The sequence below is a fragment of the Erithacus rubecula genome (assembly GCF_903797595.1).
Source record: "Erithacus rubecula genome assembly, chromosome: 1".
In the NCBI taxonomy this organism is placed as follows: Eukaryota; Metazoa; Chordata; class Aves; order Passeriformes; family Muscicapidae; genus Erithacus; species Erithacus rubecula.
Window position 1 is genome coordinate 14,862,867 of NC_136658.1, and position 15,669 is coordinate 14,878,535.

At 51.6% G+C, this 15,669-nt stretch overlaps 1 protein-coding gene across 4 annotated transcripts; it reads left to right on the forward strand.

Annotated features, from left to right (window-relative positions):
• The first annotated feature begins 82 nt into the window (after positions 1-82).
• On the forward strand, positions 83-15,321 carry RNF121 (ring finger protein 121). Of its 4 annotated transcripts, none has more exons than XM_079299374.1 (9): positions 83-195; positions 4,827-4,864; positions 7,124-7,265; positions 8,621-8,775; positions 9,253-9,360; positions 9,843-9,963; positions 11,895-12,044; positions 13,561-13,687; positions 14,009-15,321. In XM_079299374.1, exons 1-9 carry the CDS (start codon positions 139-141, stop codon positions 14,080-14,082), a joined length of 972 nt encoding a protein of 323 aa, XP_079155500.1. In that variant the 5' UTR covers positions 83-138; the 3' UTR covers positions 14,083-15,321. The 4 variants fall into 4 exon arrangements, with proteins under 4 accessions (XP_079155500.1, XP_079155502.1, XP_079155499.1 ...); XM_079299376.1 differs by having other exon boundaries at positions 11,895-12,028; positions 13,586-13,687; positions 13,986-15,321; XM_079299373.1 differs by having other exon boundaries at positions 11,895-12,028; positions 13,586-13,687.
• Positions 15,322-15,669: the final 348 nt, after the last annotated feature.

Below are 15,669 nucleotides of genomic sequence, written 5' to 3' on the forward strand. Positions count from 1 at the left end.
CAGCTGTTCCGCTCCTCCCCTTTCCTGATTGGCCGCCGGGGCAGCGCCGCGCCCAGCGATTGGCCCAACGTGCGGCAGCTCGCCCGCTGATTGGCGGGCGGCGGCGGAAGGAGCTGGCCGCTGGGGGGGCGGGGCAAGATGGCGGCCGTGCTGGAGGTGGAGGTTGGCGGCCCCGTTGAGCGTGAGGTGGAGGAGGTGCGGGGGACGGGGCCGGGCCAGGGGGAGCCGGGCAGGGCAGAGGACGCGGGCACGGGCTGCGGGATGGGGAGCTTCAGCGTTGTGGGGTGCTCTGTGAAGGGGAGCTGCACCGGGCGTGGGGCCTGAGGGACGCGGGGTCGGCGGGAGCGGGGTAGGGATGTGTGCTGAGGAGCTTGGAGGGTCCCTGCAATGGGACAGCGGCGGCTCTGGGTCACTCTGAGCTTGTAGGCCTTTGGGGCAAGTAGGTGTAGGGAGCGTTAGGTGTAGGTCCTTGGTTTAGAGATTGTTGGTGTGGGAGGACATTGAGGGTCCCGAGGCAGGGTGACACTGGCAGCTTCGGAGGGCCCTTGGGGCAGGAGGGCAGGGATGCAGGCATGGAGGCTCAGCTGTTGTCCCTGGCTTTTAAATGTTCCTGGGGATGAAAAGCTACAAAACTGGAAAAAAAAATGTCTGGAAAGATGGAATTGGAAGCAGGGTGGGTGCGTCTGTCACAGTGTGCGTGCTGCTTTCTGGCCCTTCTGCCCTGGGCTTTGCAGTGGCTCTTCGCTGTCCCCTGTGCTCTGCGCTTGGGAGTTTTCCTTCCACTTGTAGAGAACCAGGAGATCCTGGTTCCATCCTGCCTGCACTGTGGCAGCAGCAGCACAGAGGTCATAAGTCACTTAGCTGGTACAGTCAGGTATTTTTCTGTGCCTTTCCTCAAGAATTGGTGGTGTGGCTTAAAAATTCTCAGAGGCTGATGGTTGTTTTGGAGAAGATTCCTGTCAGGGCCAAGTTGTGGAGATTCCCTAGTGTATGGCTGATCCCTGGAGCTTGTACCTTCTCCCTGGGCCCTGGGTTGCTGCTGGAGAGTTGTGCAGTGAGGTTCTGGGGGGATTAAACCACAGATCAGTCACTCTTGAGTTGCTGCTGGTTTATTTTAAGATACTCCTTGGTGACTTTGTATGTAAAAAAGTGGAAGATCCAATTGTCTGATTCTCAGAAGTGAAATTTCCACTTTTCATTCCATCAGGGGTTGGCAGAGAGGGTGTCACAAGGAGGCAGCGAATGAGGAGGTGCATATAGGACTGTGCTTATCCCTGTGATTCCACAAATTGTTGGTACAAAACCTATCTGCTTGTGTTGTCCTGAGGTCTTAGCAGCTCTTGGGCAGAGCAGGTTGCTGATGAGGCACTCATGGTGGGGATCTGAAAGCAGTTTAACATTCCACCAGAATAAAGCTGAGTGTTCTGTGGCCCTTGCTCTGCCTGTGGGACATTTCCACTCCCTGCTCCTTCTTCCTGTGTCTTATGAGCAGAAAAAGAGCAGAATTGAGATTCCAAGATCTCTTCAGACTTTCACTAAAGAATATGCCTCATCCCAACCTGCCTTGGTTGGACTTACAGCTCTGTGGAGATTTATCTTCCCCTTATTCCAGGTTATTCCTGGTAGGTGCTGGGAGACACAAACTGAGGTTGGGGCAATGGGAAAGGTGAGATCAGAGTTGTTGGTTGCCCTGGAGCTTTGGATAGAAATCAGCAGCTGCTTATTCTCCATCCTCAAGACGTTCTTGCCTCCTTTGGAGATTAGAGCATAAGTAGATTACAGCCAGTTCACATGGCATGTATATTTGCCCAGAGATCCTCCCAGCTGTGAGGGGTGTGAGGTTCCAGCTTTGGTGTTATCCATGCCAACAGCCTTTCTGTTTTTCTAGAGGGGGTTGTTCTGTGCTTGTCCCAGTGGTGGGGATCACTGGTTTGTGGAGGCTTTGGGACATCAGCTTCTGCAGAAAACCAGGGAGTGGCACAAGGTTCTTCCAAAGGCCATGATGCCACGTCTGAGGAGAGGATTAGACTTTAGTCCTAGATATCCAGTTTCTCCTAGTCATCACCTGGAGGAGCCTGAGGTTTTGAGAGGATCATGAGTTACAGAGGAGACAGAGAGCAGAAGAATTGTTCTTAATTCCTTTTTTTTTTTACAAAAAGTTTTGTCTGAGAGCTATAGTTGCACACTGGGTTCTGTGTTGGTACAGCAGCTGGAGGATGTGAAACAGGAGTAGGCAGGTGCTCCACACATGGTAGAGCTGATCATTAGCTGCTTCAGTCACCCAAAATGTTCTTGTTCTTTACCTCTTGGTAAAGGGAGATTTAGAGGTTCTGTTACCTAGCTTTTTGGGTTAGAAAGAGACCTAAAAGACTCAAAAACTGCATGTTAAAATCAGTCAACCCCAAACTAAAAGTGGAGTGAATTCTTGCTAGCAAGAGCAGGTGCTTCCTTCACTGTTGCTGTACATTTTTAGCCCCAACCCAAAACTTCTGTGCTAAGAGAGTGCAGATCAAGGAGGGGTTAACTGGCAGGTCTGACTCAGGGTGGCTGCTCTGCCAAATCCTGTCTGACAGTCATCAGATCCCTCCCAAAATCCCTTCTGTCAGTCTTGGCCCCCCCTTAATAAAGTTATTCAGGAGCTTGGAGCTCTGGGGAATCTGGTGAAGCTCAGACTTTGTAACTGAAAGGAAATTGTGTCCAGGGCCATGGATCCCTGGTTGACTTGGGAACATGGCTTGGAAGAAGCCTGCTTTGAGCAATGCCAGCAGTATTTCCACAGGGTTTGGGGCTGAGGCAGCTTGAATGCATTGCTAGAAGAATTTGGAGATTCAGGGAAGATGCCAAAGGAAGAGGCTGGTAAATATCCCAGTCTCTAAGATGGGACCAACACTGTGGATGGAGTGGCTGCTGGTGTGGTACAGAGGAGTTAACTGTAAAGGGAATGAAAATTATTGTGTGGTTGGAAGATGCTGTCAAACATCTTCATCCAGCAAGGGTGGGGCAGAGCCTGGGAGGAATGGGGGTCTCCTGGGGGGAGGCAGTGGGAGCACCCTGGTGACTCCCAGAGCTTGTAGAGGGATTGACAGCTCCCTGTGCTGGAGCCAACAAGCACTAGGGTGTTTCTCAGCTTCTCCTGTGTGCAGTGACTAGCAAACATTTTAAAATCTCCTTTTTTCCTGTTTATTGGAGCAGTTTCTTGCTCAAAATTGTGCCACAGCTACTGAACTGATGGATCCGGACGTGGCTGCTTTAGGACGGGTGCTTGAGCAATTTGGTGGATACAAACACCCTTCTTGGTGTCAGGTTATCACCCCCAGTGAACAAGCCAGTGAGCTCCAACAAGGATTTTCACAGCTTTAGATTTTGCATCTGAGTCCTGAAGTGTTTCTTCAGGACTTGACTCTCAAGGGCTGAATTTCTCACAGGTGTTGCTCTGGGGGTGAAGCTCAGCAGATGTTCCACATCAGGCAGATGCATTGCTGCGGTGTGTTTTTCCTGCCTCCTCACCCTGGGGGATAATTAGGGTGCCACAGAGGAAGGAGGCAGCTGTGCATGCTCTGCTGAGCCTGTGATCAGAGCTGCTGCCTGAGAGACGCCTTGTGGCTGGTGGGTGGTGACCAGGCAGGTGAGGTGGCTGCTGCACTGGGCTGGGGAGAGCCCCAGCACAAAGGTTGGATCCAAGTCTTTGGCCCTGTACCCAGTGGGGTGTGGTGGAGCTTGTTCCTGTGTACACATCTCCAGTGTGTGCAGGAAAGAGTGATAACAGTCTGTGCTTGTTTCATCTCCAACACCTCAGCAATACTGGAGCATCTCCAGCACTGTGACATTCATATTTGTATGTTCCCAGCCCAGATGAGCTGCTCTTGATTTAATCTGAGTTTGTGTCTCACCAAGAAGAGGTGATGGGAAGAGCAGTGGGATTCATTCCCCAGTGCTGTGGGTCAGGGTGTGCTGCCTGGTCACTGAGCCCCTGCAGGGACATGACAGGTGCTGGAGGCTCCTCAGCAGTTAGGTCAAGATACTGAGGGAAGGTTTTGCCCAGAGAAGCTGTGAACTCCCCATCCCTAGAGGTGTTCAAGGGCAGGTTGGATGGTGCTTCAAGCAACCTTGTCTAGTGGAGCTGTCCCCAAAGGAGGAGAATAGGAGTAAAATGAGCTTTAAAGTCTCTCTAACTCAAAGCATTCTGTGGTTCTATGATTCTATATAAAGCTCCAGGTGAAAGCAGAAATACAGTGTTGAAACTCCCCTTAATCCTGCCCTGTCCAGAAGTAAGAGTATTCACACTTTTTGTGCCTCTTACTGGAGAATATGGGATACAATATCCATTGTCAATCATCACTATTAACAGCAGGTTCCCCTTGTTCTCAGTAGCTCTTGCCTGTCATGTTTAGGAAGAATTTCCAATTATCTCAGCAAGCAAGGCCTAAATCTTTCTTTTACTATGATTTTGCAATTTCTTTGGCACTGATTTTTTGCTGGAGTAGACATACTGCCCCCTGTCCTGCAGCCTTGTGGGATTTTGGAGCATTGGCTTCACTGGGATCACCACTCTGTGTCCTGAGACACCTGGCTGGGTTGTGAATGTGGGATTTAAGCCAGTTCTCTGGTTCTGATCATGGGATGGTGGACAGAGCTTCAGCTCCCATAAAATATGGGAGTGTAAGTGGCAGAGGAGCAGGGGGAGTCGCTGCTCTTCCAGGAGGGTGAAGGACAGCTCTGGGCTGTGCTGGCACTGTGGGCATGTCAAGGTTTCTTACTTAAAGCATCTGAATGCACAGTTTCACAGCAGGTGATTTTATGGGTGTGTTTTGTTTTTTTCTCCCTAGGTCGATCTTTCACACTTGTCCCCAGAGGAGAGATGGAGGTGAGTGTTTTGGGAGCTGATTTGGAGCATACAACTCAACTGAGCTCCTGCTACTGACCAGAGCTAGCAGCAGCACAGCTTGTGATCACAGTGGGGCAGGAAAGTCTCACCATTTTTTGATGGGGGGAAGTATGAACTGACTTAAAAGGCAATACTATTTTTTTTTTTTCCTTAAACTGCTGCTAAATATAGAATCACAGAGTAGTGTAGGTTGCAAAAGCCCCTGAGATCATAGAGCACTGCTGGGGTCATTGAACTGTGGGACACTAAACCATGTCCCCAGATGCCACATCTACATGTCTGTTCAATCCCTTCAGGCATGGGGACTTCACCACTGCCCTGGGCAGCCTGTGGCTGGGCTGGACAGCTTTCTGTGTAGAAATTTTCCCAATATCCATCCTAAACCTCCCCTGGCACAACCTGAGGCCATTTTCTCGTCCCATCACTTGTTACCTGGAAGACAAGTCCAACCCCCACCTGAGTCCACCCTCCTGTAGAGAATAAGAAGGTCCCCCCCGAGCCTCTTTTTGTCCAAGCTGAGCACCTCCAGCTCCCTCAGCCATTCCTCACCAGAATTGTGTCTTGACCCTTCTCCAGTTCTTTTACCCTTCTCTGGACACACTCCAGCCCTTCAATGTCTGTCTTACAGTCAGGGGCCTGAAAAATTCCTCTATTTCCTTTAGCCAAAGCAGTGTAATCCAGATTATTGAAAATCACAGTCAGACTGGACTCTCAGTATTGCACCAGCACAGGCTGGGGGCTGACTTGCTGAAGCAGCTCTATGGAGAAGGACCTGGAGCTCCTGGTGGACAACAAGCTGTCCCTGAGGCAACAGTGCCCTGGGAACCAAGGAGGCAATGGGATCCTGGGATGCATTGGGAATAGCATTGCCAGCAGATGGAAGGAGGTGATCCTGCCCCTCTGCTCAGCCCTGGGGAGGCACCTCTGGAGAGCTGTGTCCAGTTTTGGGCTCCTCTGGACAAGAGAGGCATGGAGCTCCTGGAGAGGGTCCAGTGGAGGTTACAGAGATGATGAAGGGATGGAGCATCTCTCTCATGAGGAAAGGCTGAGGGAGCTGGGGCTGTGCAGCCTCAAGAAGAGACAACTGAGAGGGAACCTCATCAATGTGTGTCAGTGCCTGCAGGGAGGAGTAGAGCATGGACTAGGCTCTGCTCAGTGGTGCCCAGAAATAGGACAAGAGGCCACAGGCAGAAACAGATGGATGTTCTTGTGAACATGAGGAAGAACTTCTTTTCTCACCTGAACATGAGGAAGAACTTCTTTTCTGTGCAGCAACCGAGCACTAGAACAGATTGCTCAGAAAGGATGTGGAGTCCCCTCACTGGAGATATTCCAGAACCATCTGGATGCAATCTTGTGCTCTGTGCTGTAGCCTGAGCAGGGAGGTTGGACCAGATAACTCACTGTGGTGCCTTCTAACCTGGTTTTGTGATTCTGTGTTAGTTTCTAGAGAATGACTTAAAATCAGATAATTTGGCACATTTGTTAGGTTTGGATTTTTTGTTTCCTCTAACTTCTTGAACAGTGTTATCACCTAGAGGCCAAGACATAAGGACATGACAGCTCTTAATTCCACCTTGTTTTTTGCTCAAACAGCACAAGCTGGGCAAAGAAACCTCAGGTGTGTGGCAAGTATCAGTCTGGAAATCACTGGAAATCCAGAATGCTCAGAGTGGAGAGAAGCAATTTGCTGGGGTTTGGGGATTTTGTCAGATGTCAGCTGTTCTCCCCACTCTCCACCCTGACCCTTCCAGCCTTTCCCTTGTTGGACAAGAGGGAGAACAGAGTTAGTGGTTCCAAAACTGAGCTGAGGGTTTGATATTAAGAATTAGCACACACTCTGGGTCAAACAGCTGCAACATGCTCTAGAAAGATGCTGCTTGATCAGGAAGGTTGAGAGAAATGACCTCACTGGTGGTCCCTTCTAACCTTGCCCACTCTGGGATTGTGAGCTATGTTGACTGTGCACTCCATATTCATTAGTCCAGGTTCATCAGTGGGAGTTCTCTACCTCCTTCACGCTCACATGGGCAAAGTGTTGTTCTTGGCTTTCACGGCGTGGAAACGAGCTGCTCCCAGAGCAGCCTTTTGTCCCTCACCCTCCGGATTGTTCCCAAACACAACAGTGCTGTTCTTCCATCTGGTCTCCCTGGCTCTCCTGAGGTGTTTGCAGTCTGTGCCAACACACTCTTCAGCTCACCTCCATCCCTTCAGCGTGCCTTTTGCTGCTTGTTGCAGGGTGGAGCACGTCCGGATGCACGCCAAGCACCGCGGGCACGAGGCGATGCACGCCGAGATGGTGCTCATCCTCATCGCCACGCTGGTGGTGGCACAGCTGCTCCTGGTGCAGTGGAAGCAGCGCCACCCTCGCTCCTACAATGTGAGTTACCCCCACAGCTGCCGGCGAGTCTTGGGGACAGAAAAGCGTTCCTGGTTTTCCTGTCGTCTGGTGTTGTGATTCCCTTGTTTCTCCCAGCACGTGGGGGCTTCTAGCTGAGGATGAGCATGGATGAACCTGAAGGACTTGAGTTTCTGTTGGAAGTGATGCAAATAATTTGGTGTGACATAATGCTTTAGCATCAGGGATGGACAAGCAGATCCTGGGGGTTGTCCTGAGGGAAGCTGCATTTTGTGTGGCTTCCTCAGAAGCAGTGGGGGTTCTTGCTGCTGGCAGCCTGGGTTTGATGGCTCCTGCAGCACTCTGATGAGCAGCCCTGCCACTTGCTGATGCCACCAGCTTGTCTGACTCTGCTAGTTACCTGAAGCAATTTCACTCTGACCTCCTTGTCATAATAATAATAATGATAATATTGATTTAATGTGTCCAGGTAGTACTTGTAGTCCTCTGTGAACTTTAAACCAAACCTGTTTGCCTGTTTCCCTCCAGCAGCACTGTGGGAGCTCTGCACAGCTGTAGATCTTTTTGGGACTAGGCTGTAGTGCAGAGGCAAGCCCAAACCTTCTAGCCTTGTATAGTACCTGGCTGAGGTGTCTGTGGTTGCAGCATTGGGACCCTGGGAAGGTGAAGGTTTATGTAGCTGCCTTATAACAATTGTGTGGATCATCTCTCATACATTCCTCTGGAGATGATTCCTCTGTGTTCTCCTGTCAGCTAACAAAAATCACGTGGCTGCTCCCTCTGACTCCCTCACAAAATCACAGAACTGTTTGGGTTGGAAAAGCCCTATGAGATCATCGAGTCCAACTGTTCCTTCTGCATCGCCAAGCATTGCACTAAACCACATTCCCAAGTGCCACGTCCACACAGCTTTTAAATCCCTCTAGGGATGGTGACTCCATCACTGCCCCTGGCAGCCTTTGCCAGGGTTTCACCACCCTTTCTGGGAAGAAGTTTTCCCAGTATGCAACCTCTAACCTTCTCTGGTGAAACTTGAGGCCTTTTCCTAATGTCCTGTCACTTGTTATCTGGGAGCACAGACTGAGCCCCACTTGGCTATAACCTCTTCTCAGGTAGATGCAGAGAGCAGGAAGGTTCTGCCTGAACTTTCTTTTCTCCAGGTTGAGCCTCCCCAGCTCCCCCAGTTGCTCCCTATCTGACTCGTGTGCTGAGCTTTGAGCTCTTCTCTAGGTGCCACAGGCCAAACCTCCCCAGGTTCCTGATGCAATTCAGGGCCATTTGATGCAGGCAGGAGAATGGCTGCCAGGCTGACAGCGTGTTTCTGATGTTTGAGGAGCAGAGAACCATGTCCAAATGCCTTTCCTCTGTTCCTGCAGATGGTGACCCTCTTCCAGATGTGGGTAGTGCCTCTGTATTTCACTATCAAGCTGAACTGGTGGCGGTTCCTGGTGATCTGGGTGCTCTTCTCAGCAGTCACAGCTTTTGTCACCTTCCGGGCAACTCGAAAGCCTCTGGTACAGACAACACCCAGGTTTGTCTGCTGTTCCTGGGGAAATTCCTCAGCCCCAGGGTAACCATTCCAAGGATCTCTTGGAATGGTTACAGATGTGTGCTACAGATGTGTGTTAAGCTTTGCACCCTGAGAGTGGGAGAGGCCTGCACGTGTGAAAGGGTGTGAATCACTTAACTGGCTGCTGGCAGCCAGCCCAATATACCTGCTGCCTGGGTGGAGGGTGGAAAGGTGGATTCCACGTCCTCACCCAAGGCATTCCCAGCATGCAGCTCGCTTCCTTAGGCCTTTGGAGAACGTGAGGGTTCTAGTTTGGAAGTCAAGACTGTGAGCAGCCTGTTGAATTAGGAATGTAATGCTCTTGCCCATGTGTAGGGGTAGGTGAAGTGTCTGCCAAAACACAACAGGTGTGAAAAATAAAACTCTTCAGATGATTGGCACCCTTTCATTCAGGAAAAAAAATAAAGTCATTAAACTCTTTGTTTTCATTCTTTACAGGCTGGTTTATAAATGGTTTCTGCTAATATACAAGATCAGCTATGCTACTGGGATCGTGGGGTACATGGCTGTCATGTTTACGCTTTTTGGTCTTAACTTATTATTCAGGTGAGTGAATCTTTCAGCTCCCACTCCTGGGGCGATGGGGTGGAACACACCTTTGGCTATTACTCTGGAAAAACAGTTTACTTGTTAATCTGATTAATGGGGCCACAGAGACTGGCCCTTTCACTTCTGGGAGGGTCACAGGTGAGGTGCTTGTACCTGAACTGGTCTGGGTTGCTGGAGAGCCCTCCTTCCAGCTCACTTGTTGGCAGCTCCCCCAGCTCTATGGTGTCCAGCCTGGGGGCAGCAGTGGCTGCATTTTTTTTTGTTGTTGTTTTGTTTTTTTTGTTTTGTTTTGTTTTGGTTTGGTTTTTTTTGCTATATTGCAAGAAGCAGCCAGTCCATGGGTGGTGGCAGAGGACTCTAACCCAAACCAGCTTTATCATTAGAGAGGTCGACTATTTTCTGGAATAATATATTCTCTGGTTTATGATTAGAGTGGCTTTGCCCTCAAAAAACCCCTGTTGATGGTTTTTCTGTTGTAGAATCAAACCAGAGGATGCGATGGACTTTGGCATCTCCCTCCTCTTCTATGGTCTTTACTACGGAGTGCTGGAACGGGACTTTGCTGAGATGTGTGCAGACTACATGGCCTCAACCATCGGGGTGAGTTCACAAGGGACTGTCCCCCAGGCCACAGTTGTTCCCCATATCAGGGGACTTGAAATGTTGGTCTCAGCAGCAGCTTTAGCTTCCCTCAAATGGGAATTCCCTCCCCCTCAAGGAAGGGTCCCTGGATCTAATGTAACAAGGGTTGCTCTGAGATCCTTCCTGAAGAGTGCAGCCTCTGAAGGGTCCCATCTCCAGGACAAGAAGTTCTTCCCTGTGAGGGTGGTGAGACTGACACAGATTGTGCTGCCCTATCCCCTGGAAGTGTTTCAGGCCAGATTGGATGGGATTTGTAACAACTTGGATTAGTGGAAGATGTCCCTGCCCATGGAAGGAGGTTGGAACTGGGTGATCCTCAAGGTCCCTTCCAACCCAAGCCATTTTCTGATTCTGTGGAAAAGGAATGATCTGTTTAGCCCTGCTAACTGACAAATATTTATTTTCCTGGGCCTTTAAAATCTCCAGTGCCAATGCACACTCCCATTTGTGGCACCACTTTGCTTGCATTAACTTGTGACCTGCAGCCACCAGGGAAGGATTCACACTGTGGGCTTGCTTCCTTCCTTGTACCTGCTACAACTTTAGCTGTCCCTGTGGACAGAGGACACAGTGGCCTAAAATCTGTAGACCACTCACCTAGTATCAAAATAACTCACTCTACCAAAAATACTTGACCTAGGACACCAGTAGAGTAGATCATGTTTCTTCTTTTCAGCAGCTGTTTGGGGTCTTGGACTTTGTGTTTCCTTCTTTCTGAACTTTCTGCTGCAGCTCCTTGAGGTTCTGCTCCAGGCCATGGCCTGCCACACTAGGACACCTTGGCACAGCTCAGGTCTCTCTTAGATTCTCAGGGCTCTCAGAACAAAGCTGTGCAAGGCTCTGCCAGAGGCATGTTTTGCTGATGATACTAAGCCAGGAGGAGCTGTGACCTTCTTGGAGAGAGGGCTGGACAGATAAGAGCTGGGCAAGCACCAGCTGTGTGAAATTTAACAGTTCCAGATTCCCCACCTGGAATGGTGTAATCCTGGTTATAGGTACAAATTTGGGAACAAGACTCTGGAGAGAGTTCTGTGAAAGGGATTAGGGACTTTTTGTTGACAGCAAGTTGAATACGAGTCAGTAGTGTGTCCTGGCAGCTAAAAGGGGCCATCTGTGTCCTGAGGTGCATCAGGTACAGCATTACTGTGTGGGCAGGGGAGGTGGTTGTCCAGCAGTAAGCCACAAGGAATTGGAGAGAAGCTGAATCAGAAGATGTTCAGGTTGGATATGGGGTAAAGGTTATTTTCCCAGAGGGAGCAGGTTCCCCATGATGACATGATCATGTCATCAAGTCTGCCAGAGCTCAGAGAATCCCTTAATCATATGTTTTAGCTTTAGGTAATTGAGTCAATGATCCTGAGGGGTCTCTTGCAGCTGGAGTGTGTGGGACCTAGCTTTGTGCCCACACTTTCTGTGCTGTGTCAGGCCTGGGCTGAGCCAGCAGGCTTGGAAATGGAGAGGGGTGGCTGCTCTGTGCTTTGCTGAGTGAGTGTCAGGAACCTGCAAGGCTGAAGGAGGGGGCTGTATCTCACTAGCAGTCCTAGGGTCAAAGCTGTGACCCGCAGCCTGTCCTCTCTCCCCCAGGTGCACAGCCCTGGCAGGCAGCTGATAACCCACCTTGCTGATGGGGAGCAAAGAGGGGTGGCCCCTCAACATGTGGATGGGGTGCATGGGGCTGGGGTGTGATGGCCACTGCATCACTGAGCAGCTGTCCTGTTGTAGTTGTTTCCCACAGCCGGACCTGTAACAAGGTTTTTAAGCCCCAAAGGCCAAGGCTGGACTCATGGGGCGCTGAGCCCAGCCCTCCTTAGAGCTTAGCTGTGCCACCTGGGTGTGGGACACGTGCCCTGCCACTGTCACCGCTCTCCCTCTGCTCTGCCCTCGCTCAGTTCTACAGCGCCTCAGGGATGCCCACCAAGCACCTCTCCGACAGCGTCTGCGCCGTCTGCGGCCAGCAGATCTTCGTGGATGTCAACGAGGAGGGGATCATTGAGAACACCTACCGCCTCTCCTGCAACCACGTGTATCCTTCTCTGCAGGTGCCACCCCCCTGCCTCACTGGCCCCACTGGGGTGGGCAGCAGGGAGCTCCTGCAGCGTGGTTTCTACTGCAATGTGTGAAGAAATGCCTGTTCTGGCACTCGGGGCTGTCCAGATGAATTTGCATGTGATCTGTGCCTGTGTCATCACTTAGCATGGAAGAGGTGTCCCTGAAATTACTTCATAGCCACTCACGAGTGGTGTTTCCTCTTCCTTCTCCTCCCCTCAGCTGAGTCATGGAGCTGCACTTCAGTTTTTAACTGCTTTTGACAAATCTGCTGTGACCCATGTGCTGGCAGCACCCCTGGCAGATGTTTTGGGGGAAGTGATGGTGTGAGGTCAGGACATGAAGCATCCCTGCTCCATGCCACACTGGCCTCTCATCAGAAATGCATTGCACTGGGTCCAAATGTCCATAAGGAAGAATTGTGGGGAAACACTACTGGCCTCCCTATGAAAACACCCCCTGGTCCAGCATAGCTGGTTGCTACCTGCTCTGGCCACAGCCCAGCAGCTTCTTCTTCCCCAGAACTCCTCAAGGATTTCCAGCATGCTGGAGTCAATCAGCCCTTCCTGTCAGCTGATTGATGGGAAGTGAGTTTTGAAACTGGTAGTCCTGGTTGGTGCTCAGCCCCAGCTGGGGCGGTGAGCCAGGGTTTTTTCCCTGTGGTGATTCAATGTGGAGATGGGATGTGCTCTGGCACTGTGTGTTAGAGCCTGCGAGGTGATTTCCAAACTGGGCCTGAGCAAAGGTCATGCTGGCAAAACTCAGAGCCTAAATTTAACTCTTGGGAACTGTTGGTGAGATTTATGGCTGACACTGCAAGGGTCTAGGACTGCAGTAGCTTGGGGTGGTGTGGCTGCCAGAGGAGCTGGTTGGTAGTCCTGGTAGTCCTCGGATGTGACAGCTGACTGGGTAATCCTGCACTGATTGCTCCAGAGCTGACAAGAAAGTGACTCCTGTTACTGCTTCCTGGCATTTGTCCATGGTTTGAGCAGCAGAGATATTCTGGGGAAAGTTTATTCGTTCAGTCACCCCTGTACGTGGCAGAGTCAGCTGCAGCCACCTCATGTTTCCTGTAACTTCTCCAGGCTGTGGTCAGGTTGTGCAAATCCCTGTGACAGAGCATAACAGGCACCTGTAAGTCTAGACTCTTACAGTGAAATTCCTTAAATGTTAATCTCCAGGAAGTCTTTGAAGAAGGCTTCCAAAATGCATGCAGTTCACAGAGCTCTCCCAGGCTATCCAAACCTTTCCAGGGCTTGGGCACCATCACTGAAGAGTTTCAATCTCTGTGGTGCCCATGCACTGGTCAGGGCCTTCATGCTGCCACCCTGGCTCCTTCCTGCTGACCCATGAGCTCTTTCCGCTGTCCCTGGAAGCTGCTGCACCTTCTAGGAAAGGGTTGTGCAATGCCCCATCCTCACATGGTGGGATGTTTCTGTGACTCTGGGGGAACTTCTTAGGCTTGGTGATTTCTTCCACACTGAGCTGTGTATCCCCCTCTTCTTCCAGTTCCCCTTAACATGCCGCTCCTCAGGTTTCATGAGTTCTGCATCCGGGGCTGGTGCATTGTTGGGAAGAAGCAGACGTGTCCATACTGCAAAGAGAAGGTGGATCTCAAGAGGATGTTCAGTAATCCGTATCCTTTCTCCTGCTAGAGCCAGCACTTTGGGAAGGGAAGCGGTGGGTAAAGCACACAAGGGATGAGAGGCTTTCCTGGCACTCTGAGCAGGTTGCTGCAGCGTGTGGCTGTGGCAGAGACCCTGCAGAACACAAGGCAAGCCTGGCTACAGCTGTCCCTCCATGAGGACCCATGTCTGTCCTTCCCTGGGTGCTTGTCCATCCCTCCTTGGGCACCTCTGTTCTCTGTCCCTGCTTTGGGGCACCTTTGGATGGCTTCTGGGTGGGCCATGCTCTTCTCATCCATTTCCCCTGAGTTCTTTAACTCCTTCCTGCCCAGCTGGGAGAGGCCACATGTCATGTATGGGCAGCTGCTGGACTGGCTGCGTTACTTGGTGGCCTGGCAGCCAGTGATCGTCGGACTGGTCCAGGGAATCAACTACATCCTGGGGCTGGAGTAAGGGCAGGCGGTGGGGAGCTGCAGAACCACGAGAGGACATTGCCACCGGGGATGCTGGCTTTGCTCCGTCACCTCTCAGGACCTTGGCCACCCCCAAGGACAGCAACAACATTGGGGCCCCTCCTGCCAGGGCTAGGGGAGGACTTTTTTGAAAAGCAATTATTTTAATGAGCATATTTAAAACTTTCTATTGCAGCCAAAAAGAGACACTTGTCCCCTTTCCCTGCCCCTCTCTGGCCCTTTGCAGCGCCCTGCTGGGCTGAGCTTTGGGCTGGGGCTGTTCTCCAGCTCCCTCCTGTCACTCTGTCAGGGGAGGCTGTGGGGAGAAGGCTTTGCTGGCTCCAATGCCAGCACCCTGGAGCAGCCTTGCTGGCAGTGAGGATGGGATATGGGGCCTGTGGAGAGAGGTTGGAGCCCAGCACCCTGAAAGAGGAGATGGAAGGTCACCTGGTTACTCCCAGCTGCCAGGTCTGCTCTGGGCACCATGGGAATGCCAGCAGGAACCAAGCTGCTCTCCAGCGTGGTGATGGTGGGCTCTGCCTCGGGGAACCCTTTTGTATGCTCCCAAATTTTCTGTGTTCCTCCCTGAAGTCCAGCGGTGTCCCCTGACTGCTCGGGGGGCTCAGCCAAGGCGTGGAGCGGGGCCAGTGCTGTTCCTCTCTGTGCCCTTTCGGGTGACGGTCACGGTACATCAAGAGCAGCCAAGAGTGGGTGCCCCGCCCCAGGGCGCGGGTCCGCCCTCACTGGGTATTGCTCTTGGCACTGGAATAAAAGGGATGGAGTGAAGGTTGGGCTGGTGCTGGTGTTTCCCTGCCCCAGCATTACTCCATGACATCCTCCTGGCCATGCTGGTAGGAGCCATGCCAAAGTCCTGCTGGTACAAGTGGCCTTGGGCTCAGTTTTGGTAGCAGGTGGGGGCAAAGTCCCCAATCCCAGGGCCAGCAGTGATATTTTGGCATGTGGAGACTTGAGTCGTATTCCCTGAGGGTGCTGGGGTCTGGTGGTGGGCTAAAAGGCAGCTCCTGACTCAGGGGATTTGGGAAGTGGCCACAATGGTGGCATGGCTGTGGGTGCTGTGTGGCCTGTGTTCACCCTGGGAAGCCCCAGCGCCATGCTACATCCCGAGTTTTCTTTTGGGTGAAACCACATTGCAGTGTTGTGCCAAACACCAAAATAAGAGCCCTGGAAACGGAGACGCGGCCCTGGGTTTTTCTTGATCGTCTTGCCTGCTGCAGGGTAGGGCTACAGTTCCTCCTTTCATCTCTTCAGGGGAAGGATATTGCGTGGATGATGACCAAGCACCCATCTGCAATGCATTCCCTCTTTCACTCTGTAGCATCCAGAGTTAAGCTGGTTGGTGTTGGTGGGAACAGGAAGGTGACAGAGGAGCTGGGTGCTGCTGTGGGAGCTGCCTCTGCCCGTTGGACACCCATGGTGGCTGTGGGGAGGATGCAGCCACTGGCCTCATCCCAGCAGGAGCCCGGCAACGTATTGCACTTGTCAGATCTCCAAGATAACACTCCTGTTCCCACCACCTTCCT

What these genes read in the sequence shown, in the direction of transcription:
- RNF121 (XM_079299373.1), top strand. Translation starts at nt 139, where the DNA reads ATGGCGGCCGTGCTGGAGGTGGAGGTTGGCGGCCCCGTTGAGCGTGAG. An exon ending in CGCCTCTCCTGCAACCACGT is followed by an intron (nt 12,029 to 13,585) that starts GTATCCTTCTCT and finishes GCCGCTCCTCAG; the next exon opens with GTTTCATGAGTTCTGCATCC. An exon ending in AAGAGGATGTTCAGTAATCC is followed by an intron (nt 13,688 to 14,008) that starts GTATCCTTTCTC and finishes CTTCCTGCCCAG; the next exon opens with CTGGGAGAGGCCACATGTCA.